This window comes from Chelonia mydas, chromosome 13, assembly GCF_015237465.2.
Source record: "Chelonia mydas isolate rCheMyd1 chromosome 13, rCheMyd1.pri.v2, whole genome shotgun sequence".
NCBI lineage: Eukaryota > Metazoa > Chordata > Testudines > Cheloniidae > Chelonia > Chelonia mydas.
The window spans coordinates 13,832,785-13,856,203 of record NC_051253.2 but is presented as its reverse complement, the minus strand read 5'-3'; the positions used below and the strand labels follow the sequence as shown (position 1 = coordinate 13,856,203).

At 42.6% G+C, this 23,419-nt stretch overlaps 1 protein-coding gene across 6 annotated transcripts in view; it reads left to right on the top strand.

The window, feature by feature from the left end:
* Nucleotides 1–1,926: 1,926 nt before the first annotated feature.
* DOK5 (docking protein 5) overlaps nt 1,927–23,419 on the top strand; it is an 85,863-nt gene continuing 64,370 nt past the window's right edge. For 3 of the 6 annotated variants that reach the window (XR_006285462.1, XM_043527198.1, XM_043527200.1), the window contains exon 1: nt 6,822–6,933. Coding sequence is in view for 5 of the 6 variants with exons in the window: in XM_043527198.1 (XP_043383133.1) it covers nt 6,835–6,933 (99 nt within the window). In the remaining variant the exon portion in view is untranslated. Of the gene's footprint in view, nt 2,284–6,802; nt 6,934–23,419 lie in introns of those variants that run through there. The other 3 variants (XM_027822296.3, XM_007059758.4, XM_043527199.1) reach the window with 3 other exon arrangements.

The following is a 23,419-nucleotide window of genomic DNA, read 5'->3' as shown; positions in this document are numbered from 1 at the left end:
AACCTTATGTGACTGGCCAACTTGTTGCTGGTTTGGTGCCAACAGTATGCTTGGGTCTGTACAATAGACATTAAAAAAAGCAATCCCTGTCTGAAGAATGTAGTTACATACCTAGAAGGTATATTCCACATTTACTATTGATCTCTGGGTTTCAGTGACTATTTCCTGGTCTGCCTTGTAGCCATCTGCCCAGCTCCTCTGTAAAAAGCATGTCACTGCAGTAATCGGGTAGTCTCAGTCTGAAAGAGATTGGGAAGGAGGATACTGAAATACCTGACAACAGGTGCCTGTGTTTAGAACTCTTAACAGGTAGTAAAGGATGCATTTTTAAATAATCTCCAGTTTTACAAAGTGAGCAATTCCTTCCCCAGCAATGGGGTGTACGAATAAGTTATTTCAACAGTGGTCGTGCTGGGGTGGGGGTGGAGTTCTCCCTTTCCTGGTTTCATTATTATGCTCAGCAGTGCTTGCAAACATCTGAAAACAATGACTATCCACTGGCTGCAGCATGCTGCCCAGCGCCAGCCAAGTTTCTTTCATCGGGACAGCCACACATTGCCAGAGTAAAAGTCTGTGTCAGTGTGACATTTCTACCACTTCCCCAGGGCCAAGGCTCAGGTTACTTTCACTCAGAGTCTGGAGTGGTGCCAGTTGACCCATGAGGCAGCCAGGAGACTTTCTGGGAAACTCACCTTCCTGCAGAAAACCACAGGGGGACCACCACTTGTCCTGAGAATTGCAGGACAGCCCATTATTGAGCACTGGTCCTTTCTTACTTGGCTCTTAAACTTAGCACAGAACACACACACACACACACACACACACACACACAAAGGAGGCTAAGAATGCACATTGGAGTCTTTTTGTTATCTCTAGTGGACTTTAAATCAGGCCCCAAAATAGCATGTCAGTTTATACTCATACATGTTGAAAGATCGTAGGAGAGTATCACTTTTAGTGGTTTTAAGGGCGACATGCAATTTTTTTTTTCTCCCAATAAATGACTTGGGGTGTGTGTGGGGGGGTGGATGTGGGCTTGTCCGTGGCTTAATGTGTGGCATGTCAGGGTATGATGGTACAGTGCACTAGCTTGCTGTGCACCATGTTGACGTGTGGACCCTGATATTGGGCATGAAAAGTTCTGTAGCGTGCTTTGACATACTGTGACCTGTTTCAAACAGCAGTATGTCAAAGCATGCTCCAGAACTTTTAACTAAAGTATCTTGTTCCACGTGGTCAGAGTGCTATAAATGTACACCTGAGCTCGCCACCCTGCCCCCTCTCCACCTCTTCCCCCCCCAAGGTAACCAGACTTTTGGTGGCCGGTCAGTACATCTCACCAGACACTGCCCGGGTTCCCTTTTTGACCGAACTTTCCAGTCAAAAACTGGGCAACCCTAATGAGGGCACCCGGACACAGCAGCCAAAAACTGCACTGTCCAGGTAAAACCTGGATGGGTGGCAACCCTATGGCCAACCCTATAAAAGGGGAAAAGAGAGACTGAAACATGGGTAATGAGAAGGAGTGAACACAGCTGAGAGGCTGGTGAAAGAAGGGAACAGACAGAAGGAACTGGGACAGCCGCCACAGAGCATAGAAAAATAAGGGTGGAGAAGACAGGTAGAAAAGAGTGGAGGAAATAAAAAGGACGAGTAAAAAGCACTGGAAGGAAAGCTAAGTCACTTCAGAGCGTGTGTATATATTTAAAGGGGCTGGACAGAACATACAGGGAACGGGAGAAACTCACAAAGCAGCAACATCTTTCAGCCAGCCCTATTCCACCAGTCTCTCTCTCACCCCCGCGCTCATTGTCTCTCTGGCATCGAACATAATTCTCCCTGGGATCCCCCCAACTTTCCGGTGCTTCTCCCCGCGCACAGCCAGGACGGCTGCTTCTCCAGGTGCAGCCTCCGCTAGGTGGGCTGGCCTGGGGGCTTTCTGCCCCGCTGGGGAGTAAGGCAGAGGGCGGATCCCGCTGTTCTGCCGGAGGAGAGGCGCTGAGCTCATTGCACTTCCCAGGCAGCTGCAGCCGCCAGCGCTGTCAGCTGGTGCAGAGGGGTCTTCTAGCCTCTCTTCCTCCCTCTCCCAAGTGGATTAAAACTCTTGCCGCTGAGTTTCTGGGTCAGGAGGATTATTCCAAGTGATGTGGGCTTGGTGAATCATTTCAGCCACAGACTGGCTTCAACTTGGGCGAGCAGCTCCTCCCCACAAAAAGGATGGCTTCCAATTTTAATGACATAGTGAAGCAAGGGTATGTAAAGATTAGGAGCAGACGTTTAGGTGTAAGTATTTGTGCTTTCCCTTTCTGTTTGTTTGCTCTTTTTTTCCTTTTGGTTGTTCAGTGTGACATGCCTTAGCATTCTTGTGGGCCAGGCTGCAGACAGCATGCGCGAGGGCTCCCATTGTTATTTCTTTTGCAAACTGCTCGGTGGCTGTCTCGCGGGGGGGGGGGCGTTGCCTTTTCTTTTTGTAAAGTGTGAGCTTGGGCGCTAGGGAAACGTCGGTTCCCTGCGTCCCCCAATTCAGATCGCTACTGTGTCCTTTGCACACAACAAATACAGAAACAGCTCGAGGTGCAGCGCAATAGGCTGCTCTCTGAACAGATGCACTTTGGTTTTTTGGAAAGGGCAGACCTGAACTTGGATTCGGTTCTGCTCGGGAACACGAGCAAGATCTCCATTGCCAAAGGGCTCTCGCTCACTCAGCTTTGCACTTGAGCTGCAAGCCTTTCGGTAGCAGGGACGGTGGATCAGAGTCTGACAGTAACATGCAGCTTCCAAAGAATCTGAACTGGGAAGATAGCTTCTGAAATATGGGGGTTGGCTTTCCGTGACTTCTTTTAAACCACATGTGTGTTTTGGGCAGTTGTTGAGAATCACTGGGGGCAGGAAGCAGTAACATATGTGGAGGGGTGTTAACTAACATTTTCATTAGGATGACAGCGGAAGGCCTGTGTGACTGATTTTTGATGTACAGGGAGAAACTCAGGAAAATTAATCGTAATTAACTGAAGGTGTGAATTTAGTCGATTAGTTAACTCCCATTAAACCTTTGTGTGGATGCTCTTACTCAGAATAAAAGTGGCCTTAATTCAGTTTTTTAATCATTAAGGCCACTTTAATTCTGAGACAGAAACCCATCCACACAAGAGTTTACTAAGCCACTTTAAATTCACCCCCTTGGTTAATTAGGATTAATTTTCCTGAATGTCCTTATGTAGACAAGACCTTACTTCCTGCAATGCAAACCTGTGCCTTTTGAATTCAGTAAAATTTGTGGCTGTCAAAACCATTAATCTTACCTGGGTTTGCGATTGCAGCTGCTCTGATGCCATGGGCACTAGGTATTCCTACCGACTGACCATTTACCCATTAAAAGTTTGCATTTATGATTTAAAAGCTCTGGTGTGTTGTGGGGTGGGGAGGGAGATTTGTACTAGTCTTAAAACACTCTAAAACTCTCTGCACTGAGTTTGCGGGTGCACAATAGATTTATAATTTCTGATATTTTTTTCTTTTGTCTGCCACTTCCTTTTCTTTTGCAAATATGCATTTGGTTACTATTGTGAAATGTTTATGGATTTAAATGTGGGGGTGATGCATATAATGTAAGCAGGCCAATTCCTTATGGAACATCTTTTGGCTTTCATTCTCCTCTCATGTGATTAATTCCCATTAGCATTATTGAAAATACACTGCTGCTGTCTCTCTTCTGGGTATCAAAGCATGGCAAGCTACCTAAAAGCTACAGTTAATCAGCCTTTCAGGCTGCAAAGCATAGTTCTTATTGTATAAAATATGCAACCTAGTGGGAAGGCAGTTGAAGGTGGGGAGTGGGATGGTTCTTAGATTTTGGATTTTGGATGTACCTACCCTTTTGTTATGAGAAGTTTAGAATGCCTTCTGGTTTTTGTTGTATGCCAATATGAACAGCCCTTGCATTATTAACTCAGTGACTCTGAATCATTCATAGTTTGAAGTTTTACACTGAGGTTTATCACATGGGAATTTATTTGAAAGATTCTGTGGATATCTACAAGGTTTTGCTGGCTTATTACAGTTATGATCTTTTTGATCTATATTTACTTGGTATATAAATAGTGTTCTAGAAAACAGACACTCAAGGAAGTCTAAAAGGAGAACTTTCCATAAGTGTTGCATGGAGTTTGTACAGTGCAGTCTTCTGACAGCTAAAATATGATACAGCTTGTAATTGCCTCATGTTGATGGAATCTGCGCAATCTGTATAATTAGTCTTGGAAGGATTAGCTTTTTATCGGTAAATGTTGGTAAACATTGATTTCACTGTACACACACAAACCGATGAAAAAATATTTCTCAATAATTGAAATTTACAGGTAGCAAAGTAAGAAAAGTACTGCTTAAGAGCTTATTCGTTTGATTTAGGGATATATACTTTGTACATTTTAATATGTGATATCAACTTGTGCTTTAACAGTGATAAAGCTAGAACTTTTTGAATCTCAACATCTACTGTCATAAAAAAATTGACACCTTCTCATCCCCATAGTTTCCCCCCCAACTGCAGAAAATTTAAATTGATAGCAAAATTTTTTTTCAAAATAAATATAGGTATTATCCATTGAAATTATTAAAAATCTAATTCTGCCAAGTATATGTATAATATATACAGTAGCCATGACCCTTCGAATAGAAGGATTTCATTTTGAGCATTCTCTGACAGACTTATTGGGCCCAATTCATTTCAGGTGGAACTCTATGACAGCCATGCATCCAGACCCTTATTATGGGTAACTTTTATTGTATTTATCAATACTGGGGAGGGGGAAAACACTTGTAAAGCAGAGGAAAATGAACACAGTGTACATAATTTCCCATTGAAACAAACAAGGAGCATATCATGCAGTTCACAACAGGTAAATAAACAGACCAAACTTCCAAACAGCAGATAACTGTAAAAGATGTGCCGGAGAAGGTGGATGGGTATGTAAGCAAGCCCAGTCAGTGGTAGTAAGACAATGTGGAACTTCATTTATCACTAAAAGAAAAGGAGGACTTGTGGCACCTTAGAGACTAACCAATTTATTTGAGCATAAGCTTTCGTGAGCTACGGCTCACTTCATCGGATGCATACACCTATCACTGTAAAACCTTGCAGCTCACTCGTTATGGAAGAGTATTCAGTCCCTATAGTATATAGACTCACATTTTTCTGTCGTTGGTGTATTTAGTTAAGATCCATAGAATTGGAATTAATCTCTTTTTAAAAGGTTCTCTCCTTTACCTAATCTGATTGCCTTTTATTCCAAGTATTAATTATGATTAACCAAGGTAAAATACTTTGCAGTCTACCATCACCAGTTGATCTAAGACAGGACAAACGTGGTGTGGAGAGTGCTCTTATAGTTTGACACCTTCATAGAGTCAAAAGCTGAACAGGATCAAAATTCGGACAAAGACCTAGACTCTAAGTCAAGTACCCACATTTGGACCTAAATTATACCTTTGCTAAGCCACTGACTTTCCAACCCAATGGGGCATAGGTAGTAGGCTTGCTGCAGCTACCAACTGAGGGGGTTACTCCTGTAGCTCAAGTGGCCAAGGTCTGTGCTGAGGAACTGAGGTCCCTCCTTCAGACTCCACTGATGCCCCATACACATTGCAGTGTGTAATATTCTCTCTAGTACTAGTTCAGGCTGCTAACGCTAGAAATAACCTGGCTTCAGATTTTTCACCACTTGCATTTGCTGTAAATGTCTCAGCTCTACATTGCCAAGATATCAGATTCCACTTCATTACAGTAATACTTTCAGTAATTATAATTAACATAAGTACTTAAATATAAGACCAGCTTGTGTAGGGAGTGCTGCAGCAGACTAAGGATCAGTACCACACCCACTTGTAGCTCTGAACCAGCACAAACGTACCAGCATAATTCTGCTTCAGCCAAAGCTTTCAATGGGTTGTATTGACTCCTGGAGTTGTCTATTTTAAGACCTGTGACCCCCCCATTAATGTAGTATCTGTGCACCTCACAATCTGGGATGGCTTTTATCCTCCCAACACCCATGTGGGGAAGGAAGTGCTATTTTATACCAATACGATACCGTCTTACAGATGGGGAATTTAGGCCTAGATCCTCAAAGATACTTCAGTGTTACTCTGCTCTGCATTGCAGCTCCTAATCCATAGACAGCTTGCTGTCTAGTGAAACGCACAGCTCCACGTTAGGCTCCCCATACAATGCTTGGGGAGAGTTAGGCACCTAAGGAAGGGATCCTCAGAAGGCAGCAACCTGAGCGGGGAGCCACCGCAGGTAGCTAGAAGGGAAATGCTGAAGAGAGAGAGGCTTAGGCACCAGACTGGGCCAGAGACTGGGGCCTTTTTTTGCTCAGGATCCTCTCCTGGAGTCAAGTGCCTATGTCAGGTCAGATAGCTCATGCTTCAGCAGCCAAAACAGAGACCTTTGAGAGAGAACTTCACCCCCTGCCAATACCCTGATGGGTAGGACGCTGATTCAGAGCAGGGATTTGAACCAAGGGCTCCCCCATCTGGGGTGAGTACTCTAACCACAGTCAGTCTCTCTCTGGCCTACTGACAATTTATGCGAAGTGGAACAGCTTTAACAGGAGGGATTAAGAGAGATTCACCCTGGACTAATCAATAACTTGATGGCTGGGGCACTCACCTGGGATGGGGGAAACCTCTGTTTGAGTCCCTGCTCCTAATCAGGGATTTGAATCTGGGTAGCCCCTTCCCAGGTGAATACCCTAATGTCTAGATTGGCTACTTAGAGAGTCTTGATGGTCTCTCTAAACCAGAGGGGAAGAGGTCTTAGTTTCAGATGTTCACATGAGCAGAGTTCTGTCAAAAAATTCCTGTCCTGCTTGGTTTTTATGCTGTGCTGCCCTTCTACCTATTGGTATCCTGCATCTGGCTCTTCTGCTAGAGGTATTTGATCCTAGGTGCATTCAGACTGGGCCTGCTGGTGAGACGGGCATTCCTTTGTGTACTTTGAGAATCTTGCTTTGGAGCCTCTGGCTCTGAGCAGCTTGTTAGCTATGGGGAAACACCAGCAATTTGACATTCAGAAAACTGCCTACCGGTGTAAAGTTTGCTGCCCGCAAAGTTAATCAACAGCTGAGTGGTGGCTTTGAGAATATAGGCGGCACCTAAATAGTGGATTTAGGCACCTAAAAGAACAGATAATCCTGGATCCTTAGATACCTATATAACTGGGGCAGGAGGTCTGTGGTGGAAGCAGGGACTTGAATCCAGGTCTTGAGAGATCTGGGCTAGTGTCCTGACCACTGGACAATCCTTTCTCTAGATGAGGATATAGTACATCAAATTATCGCTTTCCATATATTGTGGGATGCAGCAGGCAACCCCTCTAATCTTGTCATAGTGAAACCAGTAAATACAAACTGCTCAGCACTTGCAACTGGGCCCAGATTTCCACTTCCATATCATTTAGGTGCCTACACAGGAGATGAGCTCTTTGAAAATCTGGCCCACGAGTAACTTGGCACACTTTGTGGGAAGTCACATTAAGTTCAGTGGGGCTACTCATGTGCTCAACTATCAGTAGGATTGCATCCTTAGTTTGTTTTATTTTACAGAAAGACACAGCCTAGATGAATAAACGGGCCTCTTCTCTTCTTTCCATATGTTTATAGTTATGATATAGGTCTTGTAGTTCACTCAAGCATGCCTTATTGACAGCAGTGATCTAAGTTAATTTGGAAGTGGGTGGTTACACTCCAGTATTATCCAATCCCGCTTTATTTTGATGATTTCTAGCTTGGTGTGTTTGACTACAGCAGGGGTAGGCAACCTATGGCACGCGTGCCAACGGCAGCATGCAAGCTGATTTTCAGTGGCACTCACACTGCCCTGGTCCTGGCCACTGGTCTGGGGGGTTCTGCATTTTAATTTAATTTTAAATGAAGCTTCTTAAAGATTTTTAAAACCTTATTTACTTTACAAACAACAATAGTTTATTTGTATATTATAGACTTATAGAAAGAGACCTTCTAAAAACGTTCAAATGTATTACTGGCACGCGAAACCTTAAATTAGAGTGAATAAATGAAGACTCGGCATACCACTTCTGAAAGGTTGCCGACCCCTGGACTACAGGTGTATTTTCTTGATGTATTCTGGAGTTAGATTGGAGAGGTAAAATACATCAGTAGATGTGTAGTGACACATCTTCTTGCTTTTGTCTTCACAATAATGTTACGAGTGCTATTTTTATGGATACAGGGTTGAGTCGCCAGGTTCTACTGTGTTCTAATCCTGACTGAGACACTCAGTCTATGGCCTTGAGCAAGTTACTTCAGCGTTCCATCTTGGTGAGTCTTGCTGGCTAAAGTAAGACTCTCACCCAGTTCTCCTTAGCAGAGGTTGGGTGAAGCTGATGCTTGTGTGTGTGGTTCTTAAAACATTCAAGTAATTCAACCACCAGCTTCCCAGCGTGGGACCCCAGAGCAGTACCATCCTGCCCGGGTCAAATCTGGCCATTGTATGGGTTAATACCCAGTCTGCCTCTCCCTCAATGTGAAGAGAACAATGCACACTTGTGGTAACCAAGCAGAGATTTTCCCCAAGCACTCCAGTCAAAGCCTACTGGTTTAGATTAAAACAAAAATAAGTTTTATTAACTTCAAAAGATAGATCTTACATGAGTATAAGGGATAGCAAACAGATCACCTAGCAAATAAACAAAAACACAACCTAAGCTTAATATACTAGATAGATTAGATATGAATTAGCAGATTCTCACCCTGGGAAATGATACAAGCAGGCTGCATATTCTTAAGGCACAAGCTGCATTAGTTTTACAGTTTGGATTTCTCAGGTCTTCATTCACAGGCTAGAAATCCCTTTAGCCTGGGTTCAGCACTTCCCCCAGTTCAGTCTTTGTTCTTCAAGTGTTTCCAGGAGTCTTTGTGTGTGGGGAGTGAAGAACCACAGATGATGTCACTCCCTGCCTTATATAGTTTTTGCATATGGTGGGAACCCTTTGTTCCAAAGCTTGGTTCCCAGACTAGTCTGTGGAAAAATACTGACATCCCAAAATGGAGTCTAGTGTCATGTGGCTTGTTCACATGTCCCTGTAGAGTCATAGCAACCATCACTCAGACTGTCTGTAGTGTTCTCAGGAAGGCTCAGCAGGTGGGAGATAAGCTTCTCCTAGAGCCTATTGTTCTTTCTAATGGACCATTTCCCTGAATAGGCCCTTCCTCACCCACTTTCTAGATTGAAAGCATCTTGTCTAGTGGGCATTATCCAAGTGTAACTACATTTGAAGTACAGATATAGTCAATATTCATAACTTCAGATACAAAAATGATACATGCATACATACAGGATAATCATATTCAGCAAACCATAACTTTTCCAATGACACCTCACATGACTTATCTTGCATAAACTACATCATAATTATGCTATAATCATATTGTAATAATATCACTATGAAGAATATGGAGTGCAGTGTCACAGTGGGATGCTGTCTCATTAAATAAGGCCTGCCCCTTACCTTTCATACATTTGTGTGCGTGGTCTTTTACTCCTTGAAATGTAGGTGGTCACCCTACTGCCTGGAGACATGCATTCAAATTACCATATCAGATTGGACCAGCAAGTCTGGCATTTAATATAAATAATTGATCATGACAACAGCAGATCTTTGTGGAATAAGATTCCTCTTGTACTTGGGTGACATGAGGAATATAGGAGGTGCCAGTCAGGTTACACTGAAACTGTTCTTGCCCTCTCATTTATCTTTCTGAAAAAAAGATTTCTGTCTTGCCACTGAATAAGCCAAACCAGAAAAAAATTAATGAAAACTTTTCAGGTTTTTTTGACCGGCTGTAGAGCTGACCAATGGCTCAACTTTTTTTGAAATATTAAAAGTAATCTTTTAAATATTAATAATGGTTGGGACTTTATTGCCATTGACTTTTTTAACATGCAAGGTGCTCTGGTATAGCAGTGATAGACAGCAGTATAATTCTCTAAAATAGGACTGTAATATATACAGCAAAGGCCAAGTCCTTATATCAAGCTATGCTCCATCTAGGACTGGGGTGGGAGTAGTAGCTGTAAGCCACTTTTCTGCTCCCCTAACGCAGGTGATGGCTGGGGTCCAGAGCACCTGATGTTAAGGGTGGCAGGAGCACTTCTCTAAGGATTGCTGGATCACAGGATGACCTTTATGTTTCTGGGGAGCAGGGAGTGGGTGGTGTAGAGCTAGCTATGTCAGTTTTATGTCCCTCCAGGATTTTCACAGTACTAGGGAATTCCCATCTGCCTTGTTAGGGCATCTCTTCAGCTACTTTGTGCTGCTTGAGAAACTAGCCCAAAGACTCCTTTGTTCAAGATCCACATTAGCATCATGAAATATCAGAGTTTATATGCATTTGGTTGTTGGGTTGAGTGTTTGCTTTGACTTTTGCCATTGGTTTCCCTTTGCCTTTAATCACTGGACAAGACTATATCCAGTAATGGAGATACCCTATATTCATTCTACTTTTAACAGCTGCTTCGTGACCCTGAGAGACTACTTGTGTTGGCTGCTGGTGGGTGGATGTATAATTTGTAAATTCAGATTGTGTACTTCCCTGAATTTTGTGAGATTTGTAAACTGACCAGATTCTGTGACAACTCTAGACTTGCTTGATTTACAGTATCATAATGAAGGAAAACTTGCCCAGCTTAAAGACTAGTTGTCACTAGAGATTTAGGAAAAATTAAAAATTATTAATCTTCTTTAAATACCATGGGAAATACTGTAGAGCACTTTCATATGCAAGATAAGAAGGCTCATATGTTAGATGAGGATGTATTAGTGATGAAATTTGATTCAGAGAAAAGGCTAGTTATTAAAATCAGCTTTGACTGTCTCGTATATCTTGAGGCCAAATGTATATTAATTCAATTCTAGAGCAGTATATACACAGACAATTGCATGTGAATCACTTGCGATTCTAAATGCTTTGGTCATCTTTGCCATTCAGCCTAATGTATTTGCTTTGTAATGTTTCTTTAATGTCTGGCCACTTCATTTGGGTGCCTAAGGGGAAGCTGAGCTTTCAAAAAATCAAGGCTCAAGGGTGGGTGCCTAACGCTTTCAAAAGCTTGATTTTATTAATGAAGAGGCTAAATCTTCAAAAGACTCATGCCCAGCAGCTCTCATTGAGAACAAAGGGGACTGTAGATGGTAAACACTTGGGTGCCTAGGTAAGAGCTGTTGGGTACTTGGCTCTGTAGAAAATCTAGACCTTCTTGTTTTATTTTTTGCCAGGGGAGAGAGGTGGGCAAAAACTTCCCACTATTCCAGCTCCATCAGTGATAACACTAGAGTAAAAAAGTCTCCTGTGGTGCAATTATCTTAATCATCATGTCCCCTAATCTGGATCAGAGCTAGTCTAAACAAACATTGGGTGAAATCCTGGCTCCCAGTGTCCTGGGAAATCCTGGCTCCCAATGATGTCCCAGTGTTAAAAATGCTGGTGGTTGCAATAGCTTTTGTCTACACAACATCTCCCACTATTACAGTCACAGGTAGAGATGCAACAATGGGAATTTTTTTTGCTTCTAGTGCAGACAAGATCACTGAGGACTAAATTGGATCCATGTATGGCTGTGCTTTTCCTTTGTCAAAAGAGGTGGACCATATTCCTCTCCCAGAGACCTGCAGGCACCTTTTTCATTGTTGTGACTACAGCCTAGGTTTAAAGAATTGTGGCTCTGCACTCAAATTCTGTTCTGGGAATTTGGTTTTTGAGTGAGATGAGGGTGGGGGGAGGGAAAGCTGATTTTCTTAACTGTCTATCACTTACTGATAGCTAATTTCTAGGAAGCATTTGTGTAATAGGTGGAGTAACATGAAATGCTCTGAATGCCAGATGTTTCCAGTTTGATTAAAGATTCAAAAGGAAGAGGAGTTCCCCAGGCTTCTGGACTGTTTAACTAGATTGATGTGTTACCCACAGGATTACAGATTCTTCTTTTATCAGACTTGCATGGTACTGTGAGGCTAATGTCATCTTAGAAACCAACACAAAAATGTCACCTAAAAACTGACAGATGCATATTTTTAGCATGTGCTAATTGACTGTGTTGAACCTGGAATTTACCAACAAATCTCAGCCACACAGGCTAAATGCTAGATTTAAAAAATGTGGGCTGTACAACAATTTCATTTTACTATGAGCCCCTTAGAAAATAAATTGTCACTGTTGTTGCTATTTAGTTCTTAGTTTGCACTAGAGCTAGCCTGGAAACATTTTTGTTCCAATTAAAAAAAATTGATGGATCTCAACATTTTATATTAAAAGTCTTGGGGTTTTCATGAAAAATCCAAAAACGTGAAGTGGGGGTGGTGGAGACAGACTTTTTTAAGGTGAAATTTTTCAGTTATCAAACTGAAATTTACAGGTTTCTGTTTTTGACACCATTAAAATTTCTCAAATAGAGAGTTCCTTTTTGATTGGGTGGGGGGAAACATTATTCTTTTGGGGATTTTTTTTTTCAAATGAAATTTTTTGACCAGTTCTGTGCGGTGCAATTTGTGTCCTTGGCATCTTATGAAAAATAGACCCTAATCCTGGAAGTTCAATGTGAGTGAACTCCTGTGTAATGGGGAACAAAATGCAAGTTTGGGGTCATAGTGTAAGAAAATTCATGCCCTCACAATCATACCAGATAGTTATGACTTAAACTTTAAGCTGTGAAGACTGAGTCAAAGGAGATGAGTGCTGGAAAAGTTAAGAACCTCAGCCTGCAATATGTTAAACTTGTTGAGTGATCATATTTTTAGCGAATTATAAAATGTAAATGTTGGAACAAACCTACAGCTATCAGGGATTTCATGCCACTTAGTATGTCCCAGTGACAGCAGGGATAGAACTCAGAACTTTGTGCCCTAAAATCACAGGCCTCAACCATTTAACCCTCCTCCCATATTCATGGGATAATGTTGTACCCTGTGAATGTATATATGTTGCGATAACTCATGAACTAGTGGCCATCCAACTATGTTTTTTTAGGACATTGTCACCTAGGCACAGATACACAATTCAGCCAAAAAAGAAATACAGAAAAAAATATTTTTCATGCTATCAAAAAAGTACATGGTTGTACAAATGTACCCCAAATATGTTACACTATATTGTATTTTTAGTAGTTCTGTGTACGTTTGCTTCTAGTCAGAGTATCTTGTGTTGCAATAGTGGTAACTACGTATCCCCTACTAAGCAAGCTGTTTATTTGACGTAAATGTAGTTTGCACATGCTAATAGATAATGTATTTGTGGGGTAATGTTGTACCCCTCAAACATACATGTTGTGATAACTCATGAACTAGTGGCCATCCAACTATGCCGCTTTAGGACATTGCATGTGCTTATTGATGATGGTGCATTGCAGTACAAGTGGTGGCTTTCATACAGTTGCCTTAAGGTAGAAGCGGCAAAGAGTCCTGTGACACTTTATAGACTAACAGGCGTATTGGAGCATAAGCTTTCGTGGGTGAATACCCACTTCGTCGGATGCACAAAAGCTTATGCTCCAATACATCTGTTAGTCTATAAGGTGCCACAGGACTCTTAGTCTGGATCTGTAAAAGTGGCAAACACGGCTACTCCTCTGATACTTAAGGTAGAAAATACTCCAAGGAGGTATGAAAATTGCATCTAGGCACACCTGGAATGAGAGTCCTGCTAGTTCTTTCAATTTGCTAGTTAAATTATTTTTTTTTTTGCTTAGAACAGTGGCTTTTAAAAAAATATTTTAAGTTTCTGAATGCATTTGGGGTACAAACTTCCCTCATGACACAGTTAATGTAAATTTTTTCTTGACAATGAATGAAGATTAAACTGAAGAAATCTCCTTTTGTAGATAGTGGCATAAATCCTATGGCACAGCTAAGCAGGGTTGATTCCATTTGGTAAAGGGTGGTGGGTAGGCATGCACACTAGCCAGTTCATTCCAATATTGCTGTAGGACATTGTTAGGGTGACTTATTTGGAGATTAAGAGGACAGTAATTATGTGACTGCCACCATTTTGGCCAACACGAGAATTGAACAGGGGGCCTTCAAAACTAAAACCATGCATTGCCACAGATTGAGATGAAGGTAGCCTTGCCATGTGAGAGCTGTAACAGTCTCGTATCATTTGTGGACTGGAGACGGAGTAGGACATATAACATCCTGACCACTGGGTTACAGTTGCAAACTGATGATTACATTACATTTTATGACATAAATTAATAGGATGGTATTTTGTTTTCAACCTCAAGCACTGGCCCTGTGAGTTGTCCAGGGTTTTTGTTTGCAGGAGTTCAGGGGAACCTGTTTCTCTTCACATGGTTCTCACGACATGATTTTTCAGTTTGCGATTTTAAATTATTACCCCAAACTAAAATAATCTAAGTGTCACACAGCTTCCTCTTGAAATCACTAAGAGTCTAGATGGATGTGACTGTGGTCACTCAAAATCTGACCTGGGTACATTGGAGGTTTGCATAGTGCAGGAGTTTTCGGAGTGTAATGAAACCTTAATCAGGTGAGTTGCACCTAGTTCCCACTTCTGTTTAAAATTTCATAGCTCCTCCAGGTCACTAGTTTCGAGCCTCCTAATGTCACGCATGGTTGTGCTGTTAGTTTATATGGTCACGGTTACCATTAGTAGCATCTGAAAGGCTGATGGTAAAGAAAGGTAAAAGATGTTGGTAATAACCTCATAAGCAAAGGATTCTAAAAAAAGCTCTCCGTTTGCTGGCTAACATGTAGATCTGAAATGAAGAATTTCTAGATGTACCTTCTTTATGATTGTCTAAAGATGGAGGATTGTGTAGAAGACGTTTATGCTATGGTGCATGTAAAAAGCCAACAATGAAGCAGGCACTTGTGTGTGTGTGTGTACACACACACACACACACACACACACACACAAATGCCTGCTTCATTGTTAGCTTTTTACATGCACCATAAAATATATATTTTAGAATAGGAATTACTAATTTTTCTAGGTATCTTTCAGCATGTGTTTCAGACTGAGTTGAGTCCCCCATATTTCTCTGGGTTTTCATTATTTTGATGTAAAATTGGCAGTAATTCCAAATGTTGGCTCTTCCCCCCGCATAAACTAAAAAGACTCCCAAATGAACGGAGGGGGAGAGAGAGAAAGTGTGTGTGTATGTTAGCAGTGTTTGGGGGAGAGGCTTTCTGATTTTAAAAATCCCAAAACAAGAACACCTGATTAAGGTGCTTTTTAATCTCAGGGATTCAAAGTAACTCACGGTGCCCTGTACAGCAGTGAATATATAATCAGTGATTGTGCATGATGTTTAATAAGGACAGCAGTGATGGAGAATAATGGGATGGATGAAAATCCTTCATCTTCTTGCACTTCATCTTTGTACAAAAGAGAGAGTAAACAGTAGAAAATGGCCAAAGAAAACCACACTCTGTTGTGAGCGAAGTTGATCCTTCGCTATCCTGGAAAGCCACCAGCCAGTGTAACTAACCTTTATATAGTCTAAGGCCAGGTCCTCAGCTGGTGTAAATTGGCATAGCTCCACTGAAGTCAATGGAACTATCTCTCTATATAATATAGACCTGCCAGCTATATATGTCTTTTGTGCCAGTGAAATATCTTGAAGGAAATAACAGATGGAGGGTGTGCGATAACTAAGGCTGACATGTTGATTTTATTTCTATAGTTTTAGATACATTATGAGAGTTGATGGACTAATTTTGTAATTTTTTTGCCTCAGTTCATCAGGTGCTGTCAGAAATATCACTGGAGTCCCAGGCTATCAATGAATCTGACTTTATTTCCTATACTGAAGTAACATAATTTGTTTTAATTAAAAATATTGATGGGTAGAATGACTGTGGCATTTCTCTCCTAGTAACCTCACTACAGCAGATGAAATTGCCCCTTTACCTAGCATGTTATGTTCATCTGGGGAACAATACAATCTCCATTGTCAGCAAAGGAAAAATTAGTTTTAGTGCTCTCACTTATTTAGGTAAAGAATCTGCAAGAAGCAAAAGATAAAGAAGCTGCAAATTGATTATACTGAAATAATTAATGTCTGTATTTTGTGTGCTGCTGAGCTGCACTTACAGTACAATAGCAACCAAAGGCACTTCTTGCCACACTGTGTTCACATGGCAAAATTCCCGTTATTTTTTCCTCTCTGTTTAGCCAAATACTGCAATTTGCTGCGTGATGTGAAGACAATGAAGTAAGTGTTGTGCGTATGTGTCATAGTCTGTGGGCCTGATTCTAATCTCATACCCCTGTAAATCAGGAGTAACTCCATGGAAGTTAACTGGTTTTACACTGGTGTAATTCCATCTAAATGAAATTGGAGTCAGGCTCTAAGCATCTAGTTCTGAAATACCTGAATTACCCCATTTATGTCCTGGTAGGACCAATTTATTCTCCTAAATTGAGATGCATGCAGTTTACACTGTCTGGATATTTCAGATGAGACCTAAAAACTGAACCTTTGTGTAATAGTCCCAAATTAGCTGCACCTCAGACCCCCTCATGGTCTCTATGAGGGCACCCCATTTAAGTCTCAAGCAGTCACCTTTTTCATGGTGGAATCTCACGTTCTTCTCCCTCCCAACTAGGGTCCTAGGCAGCAGACTCCTGCAATTCACTGACATAACTTCAGCAGGTCAAAGTTCAGTTTAGCACGTTGGGTGCAATGTTAGGTTACCAGTGACCAGGAAGCTTTCATAAAGCAAAGTGCAGTTCTCCAAAACAAAAGCATTACAGAAGGAGTTTGTTCCTGCAGGAAGCATCCTTTTTCTGACCGATTTAACCAGGAATACAATCACTAGCCAGCACATAGAGAAGGAGACCATTCAGACATATATCATTTATAAAGAGAGTGCTGTTTTCATAGCATTGCATCTGTCACACTCTTTAACCTGCCTGGACACTGAAGTCTCCAAAGTATTGTTTGTAAATTGGCCTCTGCCTTTTTGGCCAAAATTTCTTCTCCTTGAGGTCTGGCTGGCTGCTGCCCCTCTTGTTCCAGAAGTGGCTGGAGTTCAATGCTGAGAAAAGGAGGTAGGCACCTAACTCCCATTTCAGTATGATTTTGGAGCCTAAGGAAGTTAGACATCTTTGAAAGTGCCAGCCCAAACGCACTGGGGATATTTAGGGTGGAAGGTGCAGTGACACTGCATCCCATATTCTTCACCGTGATGTTATGATGATATGACTATGGCATAATTCAAGATAGGTCATGGGAGGTGTCATAGGAAAGGGTATGGTTTACTGAATATGATTATCCTATCTCTATATATGTATCGTTTGTGTATCAGAAGCTAGGAATATTGACTATATATCTGTATTACAAATGTGTTTACACCTGGGGAACGCTGATTAGGCAAAAGATGCTCAGTCTAGATGGCTGGCTGTGAAGGGCCCTTTCAGGTTGATGAGCCTTTTAGGAGAAAACAATAGGTCTTGGAAGAAATTAATCTCCCACCAGGAAGCCTTCCTGAGGATACCGTACACAGGCTTTGACTCATGACTGCTATGACACAACAGTGTCATGTGACCTGGTCACCTGGTGCTGGACTCCATCTTGGAATACCAGTGTTTTTCTACTGACGGGTGTGGGAACCAAGCTTTGAAACAAAGGGTTCCTGCCATATGCAAAACCTATTTAAGGCATGGGAATGACATCATCGTGGTTCCTCACTGACTCCCCACCCCAAAGAGACTCTTGGAAACATCTGAGGAACAAGAACTGAAAGGAGGGAGAGAGTGCTGGACCCAGGCTAAAGGGATTTTTAGCCTGTGAAAGGAACACCTGAGTTTTTAAGGTGTAAACAAGTGCAGCTGGCCCCTTAAGAATCTCTGCAGCCTGCCTGGATCATCTCAATTTGCTACTCATATCCAATCTCTTTAGTATATTAAGCTTAGTTTGTGTGTTTTGTTTATTTGCTAGGTAATCTACTTTGCTCTGTTTACTATCCCTTATAATCACTTTAAAATCTATCTTTTATAGTTATTAAACTTATTTTTGCTTTGTCTAAAACCAGTGTGTGGGAGTCATAACTCAGGGCAGAAAGCTGTTGCATATCCTTCTCCATATTGAGGGAGGGACTGAATTTCATGAACTTATGCTGTACAGATCCCTGTGTAGCATAATTTTGGATTTACACTCCAGAGGGCGGTGCATGCCTTAGGAACTGGGAGGTGCCCTAGCTGTGCCTTCCCATGCAGAGCTGATCACAGCATCTGTATGTCCTACAGCTAGTGTGTCCCTACCTTTATGTGTGCTGGTAAAGTGCAGGCTGGAGCTTGGGAGAGGGCTTGGCAGGCTGGTCACAGCAGTACAATGTAAAGGGAGCCCAGGCTGGTGGGGCTCAGTGGTACCCCAGTTTCAGGTGGCATCCCAGGGGGAACCCATCACAGGTGCTATATAAATACAGTCTACCATCATTGCTTGTATGTATTGAAGCAGAGCATCCGTTTGGACAGAATATGCACCAGGGTATGTGACTTCTAACTAGAGTGTCCCCAGCTCTCAAGGGTGGTATCACAGCTCAGGATGGAATGGAAACTATGGCAGCACTGAATTATCTCCTTATAATTGTGATGCCAGTGGAAGAAATGGACACGTATTACTAGATCTCTCTGTTACTGTATGAAAAGCCCAAATAGGGAAGTATCTGTTGTTCTACACGTGCTGAGCCAGCAGCTGAATCTTTCCTTGGTGCTGTCAAGGTGGCTGGTGTAAGGCTTCAAGAGCAGGAGGACCAATGGGTAGGCTCGGTCCCCCAGGATCACTAATTGCATCAATACTGGTAATCTGCCAGTTGGGAAAGGAAAGTCCCCGCTTATAGCTTTCTGTTCTTAAAGATGTGAGCGTCATGCCCCTTCTCTGACCAGCCAACATTGGTGTTGGTGAAGTGTCTCCTCTGATCCACCAATGCTTGTTTGGCTGTAGAAAAGTAGCCCTTCCTATTGTGGCAAGGTGGTCTGGTCCCAAAATAGGGATATGTGTGCAATCTGTTGCTCCACCGCAGTTCAGGAACCCCATTGCTGCAAATCCAAACACTATGTCCTCTAAATTGCCGAGAGTCACAGTTGTGCATAGCAGGAAACTATTCATGGCCCTGCACCCTTGCATGATGACAGCTCCTGCAGTGGATTTTTCCAACTCCGAAATGGTTTCCCACTGACCAGTAGCAATCCAACATTGCACATTTCCACAGTGCAATCACCATTTCTCCACTGTCAGAGCAGCTCTCATTTTGGTGTCCCTGCACTGGAGGATTGGGTTGAGCTCGGATCCAGGAATGTGGCCTTGTGCATCCAAAGTTCTGCAGCCACTGTTTATCATCTCAAATCTGCATTACTATGTGATCCCACAGCCTGTGCTCTTTTTTGTCAGGCCCAGAAGTGACACTCCACCACAGTGGTTCCCAAACTAGGGGCGCCACTTGTTCAGGGAAAGCTGCTGGTGGACCGGGCTGATTTGTTTACCTGCCGCGTCCACAGGTTTGGCCGATCGTGGCTCCCGTTGGCCATGGTTCACCGCTCTAGGCCAATATGGGCTGTGGGAAGCATTGTGGCCCGAGGGATGTGCTGGGCGTCCTTCCCGCAGCCCCACTGGCCTGGAGCAGTGAATTACGGCCAGTGGGAGCCACAATCGGCCAAACCTGTGGACGCGGCAGGTAAACAAATCAGCCCGGCCCGCCAGGGGCTTTCCCTGAACAAACGGCGCCCCTAGTTTGGGAACCACTGCTCCGCCATCTGCAGCTCATCTACGAACACCAACATAAACCTTGAATAGGTTCTTACTGTGTCCCACAGGAATCTGTCCTCCAAGAAATCATAACAACTCCCACTGATCCAGTTCTTCTTATGGCTCTGCAAATACCAGAGGATCACAAGTCCTGTGCTTGCAATGCTCATGACAATTGTGCGGAGCTCTGCAGGCTCCATGCTTCTGTCAGCGATGGCAGACAGTGAGGAGGGCTGTGCAGGTTTGTGGGATTTTTTTTTTTTAAGGTACAAAATTATGGGATATAGATGACATCATGTGACAGAGACAGTTGCATTGTGGGAAGTTGACCTCTTGTTCCCAGTTAGATTTGTTTCTATCTCACCAGGCCTTGCTAAAACTTCCCAAAAGATACTGTGCTGGATGGTGACAGGTTGCACACTGGGGATACCTATCCATGGTCCATTCCCCTGTGCATCAACAACGGACAGCACTGATGCAAGAAGCTCAAGTATGTAAGCACACAAGCAATATAGTAACTCTGGCAGCTTCATGCCAATGTAACTTGCATCAAGCAAAGTTTCTATTGTACACGTGGCCTTATGCTAGGATTACGAGCTAATAAGTATGTTACCCTGTATTCCTTATGGACCCACTGGCTCATTGATTTCCACAGGAGTTTTTATATATGCATGGGATTCAGGATCAAGCTCACTTTAATCACACATGGGCTCTACTGTGTGTCCTGGTTCCACTTGAACAACTCTTTGATTACTTTGGTAATTTAGAGCCCAGAGGGGGCTATAACTCTTATGTCATTACATCAAAGTGCTAGAAAAGGGAAATACATTTTGATAGTTGTGGGCTCTGCTTGGCAACAGAGCTGTGCCACAATCCATTAGTATGTCCAGTACTTCATGCCAAATGATCTCAATTACCATTCTGATTTTATTTGCTGTAAGGCAGAGCTGAAGTGCTTGTTCGTATGATTTAATGGACTATAATTCTGTCACTTTTAAAAAAGCAAAATGTTGTTGTTTGGGGTCAGCTTGCTGTGACGCACTTGATGGCGTTATTTGCTATTTCATGAAAATAAATATCTTCCCTTGATTTCAATCAGTCATAAATACAAGTGTGTGTGTGTGTGTGTGTGTGTGTGTGTGTGTGTGTGTGTGTGAGTGAGCTATGACTCACTGCACAGCTGTGATAAGTCTGAATTGGAAAAGAATAGAAAAGTGAAAGGAAGTAGTTGGCAGGGTGTTTGCTTTGGGAGGTCTGCTCCTGCCCCCCCTGAAGTTAGTGGGAAACCATCCAGTGATTTCGGTAGAAACAGGATTGGACTTTAAAAATGGACCATTATACTCATCATGTGTTAAATGCTATAGGAGAGCTAAGTATTGTCATCTATGGATCTTGAAGCAACTTTCAGTGAGCATAAATATTGTTAGAATTTATCAGACTGGAAGGTGGAGACAGGTAAAGTGACTTGTCCAAGGTCATGTACCAGGTGATTGGCAGAGATGAGAAAAGAGCATTAGTGTATTGACTTTCAGTCCAATGTCCTGTCCACGGCACCTCACTGTCTAAGGAAATAAACTGCAATAAGGAAAATATTGGTAGTAACTTTAATTAAAGGTCTGAAATCAACCTAGATCCCTTTTCCCATGAAATCAACATCCTTGAATGCTGATCATGTTAGTCAATGCCTATAGGTTTATATACACAGACGACATGAATAGGTACTATGCACATGGTATTAATAAAATATGTATGTGATGGGTCACCAGGCTAAATTGTACTATGCTTATTCTTGATCACTTTTGCTGAGGCATGATACCCCCTGGGGCACGTATCGCTCAGCACTTGGCCTAGGAAAATACAGAAACTGTCAAAAGCTAGATGGACAAGGTACAGTGTGGAAATAAAGTAAGATGTATGAATGCTTTGTATTAGAGATTATCTTCGTGCCCCTTAATGTTTAGAATTTAATATTCAAAATGAGAGCAGAGGAAAGTTCCAGGAGGCCTCAAAGTCAAAGCTGGCACAGTCTAGCTAGCTGGCTAATCTTAGTGATGTGAACAGTGCTGTGTGTATTGTAAAAGATCCCTAGTTTAAGGGGTCATTTGGGAAGCACATCTTCTGTGTGAGGTGAACTGAACACACTGCGAGAGTTCACTTCCTGGGAAGGATTGGTGATGTATCAACTCTTTCTTTCCTGTATGTATTGCTTTGGCTGAGCTTGGTTACTTGATCTCTTGAACATTCTTAATATTGAACTACAAGTATAGTCAATTATTTGTTAGTTAGGGTGACCACCTGTCCCGAATTGGGTGGTACAGTCCTGAAATGCAGAGTTCAAGTCCTGGTCCCGAGCTGAATGACTGTGCAGTGAATGACTGTCCCATTCTGTGCTTGCCCAAGGCTCCGGGGGCAGCGCCAGCCTCTTCCTGGTGGGGAGGGTGGGGGCTAAGGTGGGCTCTGAGCCTCTGGTGGGGGACAGGGACTGCTCTCAGGCACCCAGCCCAGGGCAGGTAGAGGGTCCAGGCTTTCTGCAGTGGCCCAGGCTTCCTGGCTGGCCAGGGGGCAGGGCCTCGGGGTGGGGTGGGAGACTGTCACGGGCCCCTGCATATGTCCCGCTTTTGCCTTTTTCAAAAGTGGTCACCCTACTTTTAGTCAAGATAGCAGTCCAAATCCCGGTCTGAGTGAATTTTGCAAATGGCTCTGGGCCATGTTGGCTAAAACAAAACCTCTGATCCACACACACGAACTTTAGGGTGTTGAACTTGAGAGCCAAATGTTGTGGCCTGAATTTATATTTACCTTCATAAGCAGCTAGATTTGGGAAATTGAAATAAAGTTGTTTTCCCATTGCTTTAAAAAGAAAAGCTTTTTGCACACCCTATGATTGTCATACATCCTGTTGATCACTCATAATTATTAGGTGCCAATAGATTTGTGGCCTGCATCCCATGTGTTAATTATTGTGCTCCATCAATTATTAACAGTGGCATGGACACAGCTCTTCTCTACCCCCCCCCCCCCGGCTTCCTTCTAATCAAACAAGCTGTCAGATATTTGCAGTCATAGATGCTCACAGCTTTATTCACAATTAACTAGTCCATTCAAACACAAATTGCATGCCAATCTACTTGTGAGTTGGTCCTTGATTTTTTTTTTTTTTTTTTTGTACCTTGCCAGTAAACAGCCTATATTAATGGCTTGATTCAATAAAACAACATATCTGGCTTGTGTTCTTGGATAATGACTGCTCCCCGCCATGCCAGTCTAAAGCATTGCTCCTCTCTTCAGTCTGCATCCTGGACACTAGATTTACTTATTTAATTAAAGGATCTCCTATGACATTCGTTGTAGAGTCTGAACATCTCACTGGCCCTACTGGATTCAATACCCGTGTGAAGTAAGGAAGTATGTATTATCTTTGTTTTACAGATCGGGAAGCTAAAGTGCAAAGAGATTATGGCCTCAGTCCTGTAACGGAGCTCAGTGCGTGATCATGGCTTAGTGTCTTACCCAGGGCCTCACAAGGACGCTGTAGCAGAGAAAGAAACCAGATGTCCTGCATTTCATTACCATAACCCTTAAGACTTTCTTTCCTTTTGTCAGCCCTATACGCCCGTCAGCCTGGATAATAAGA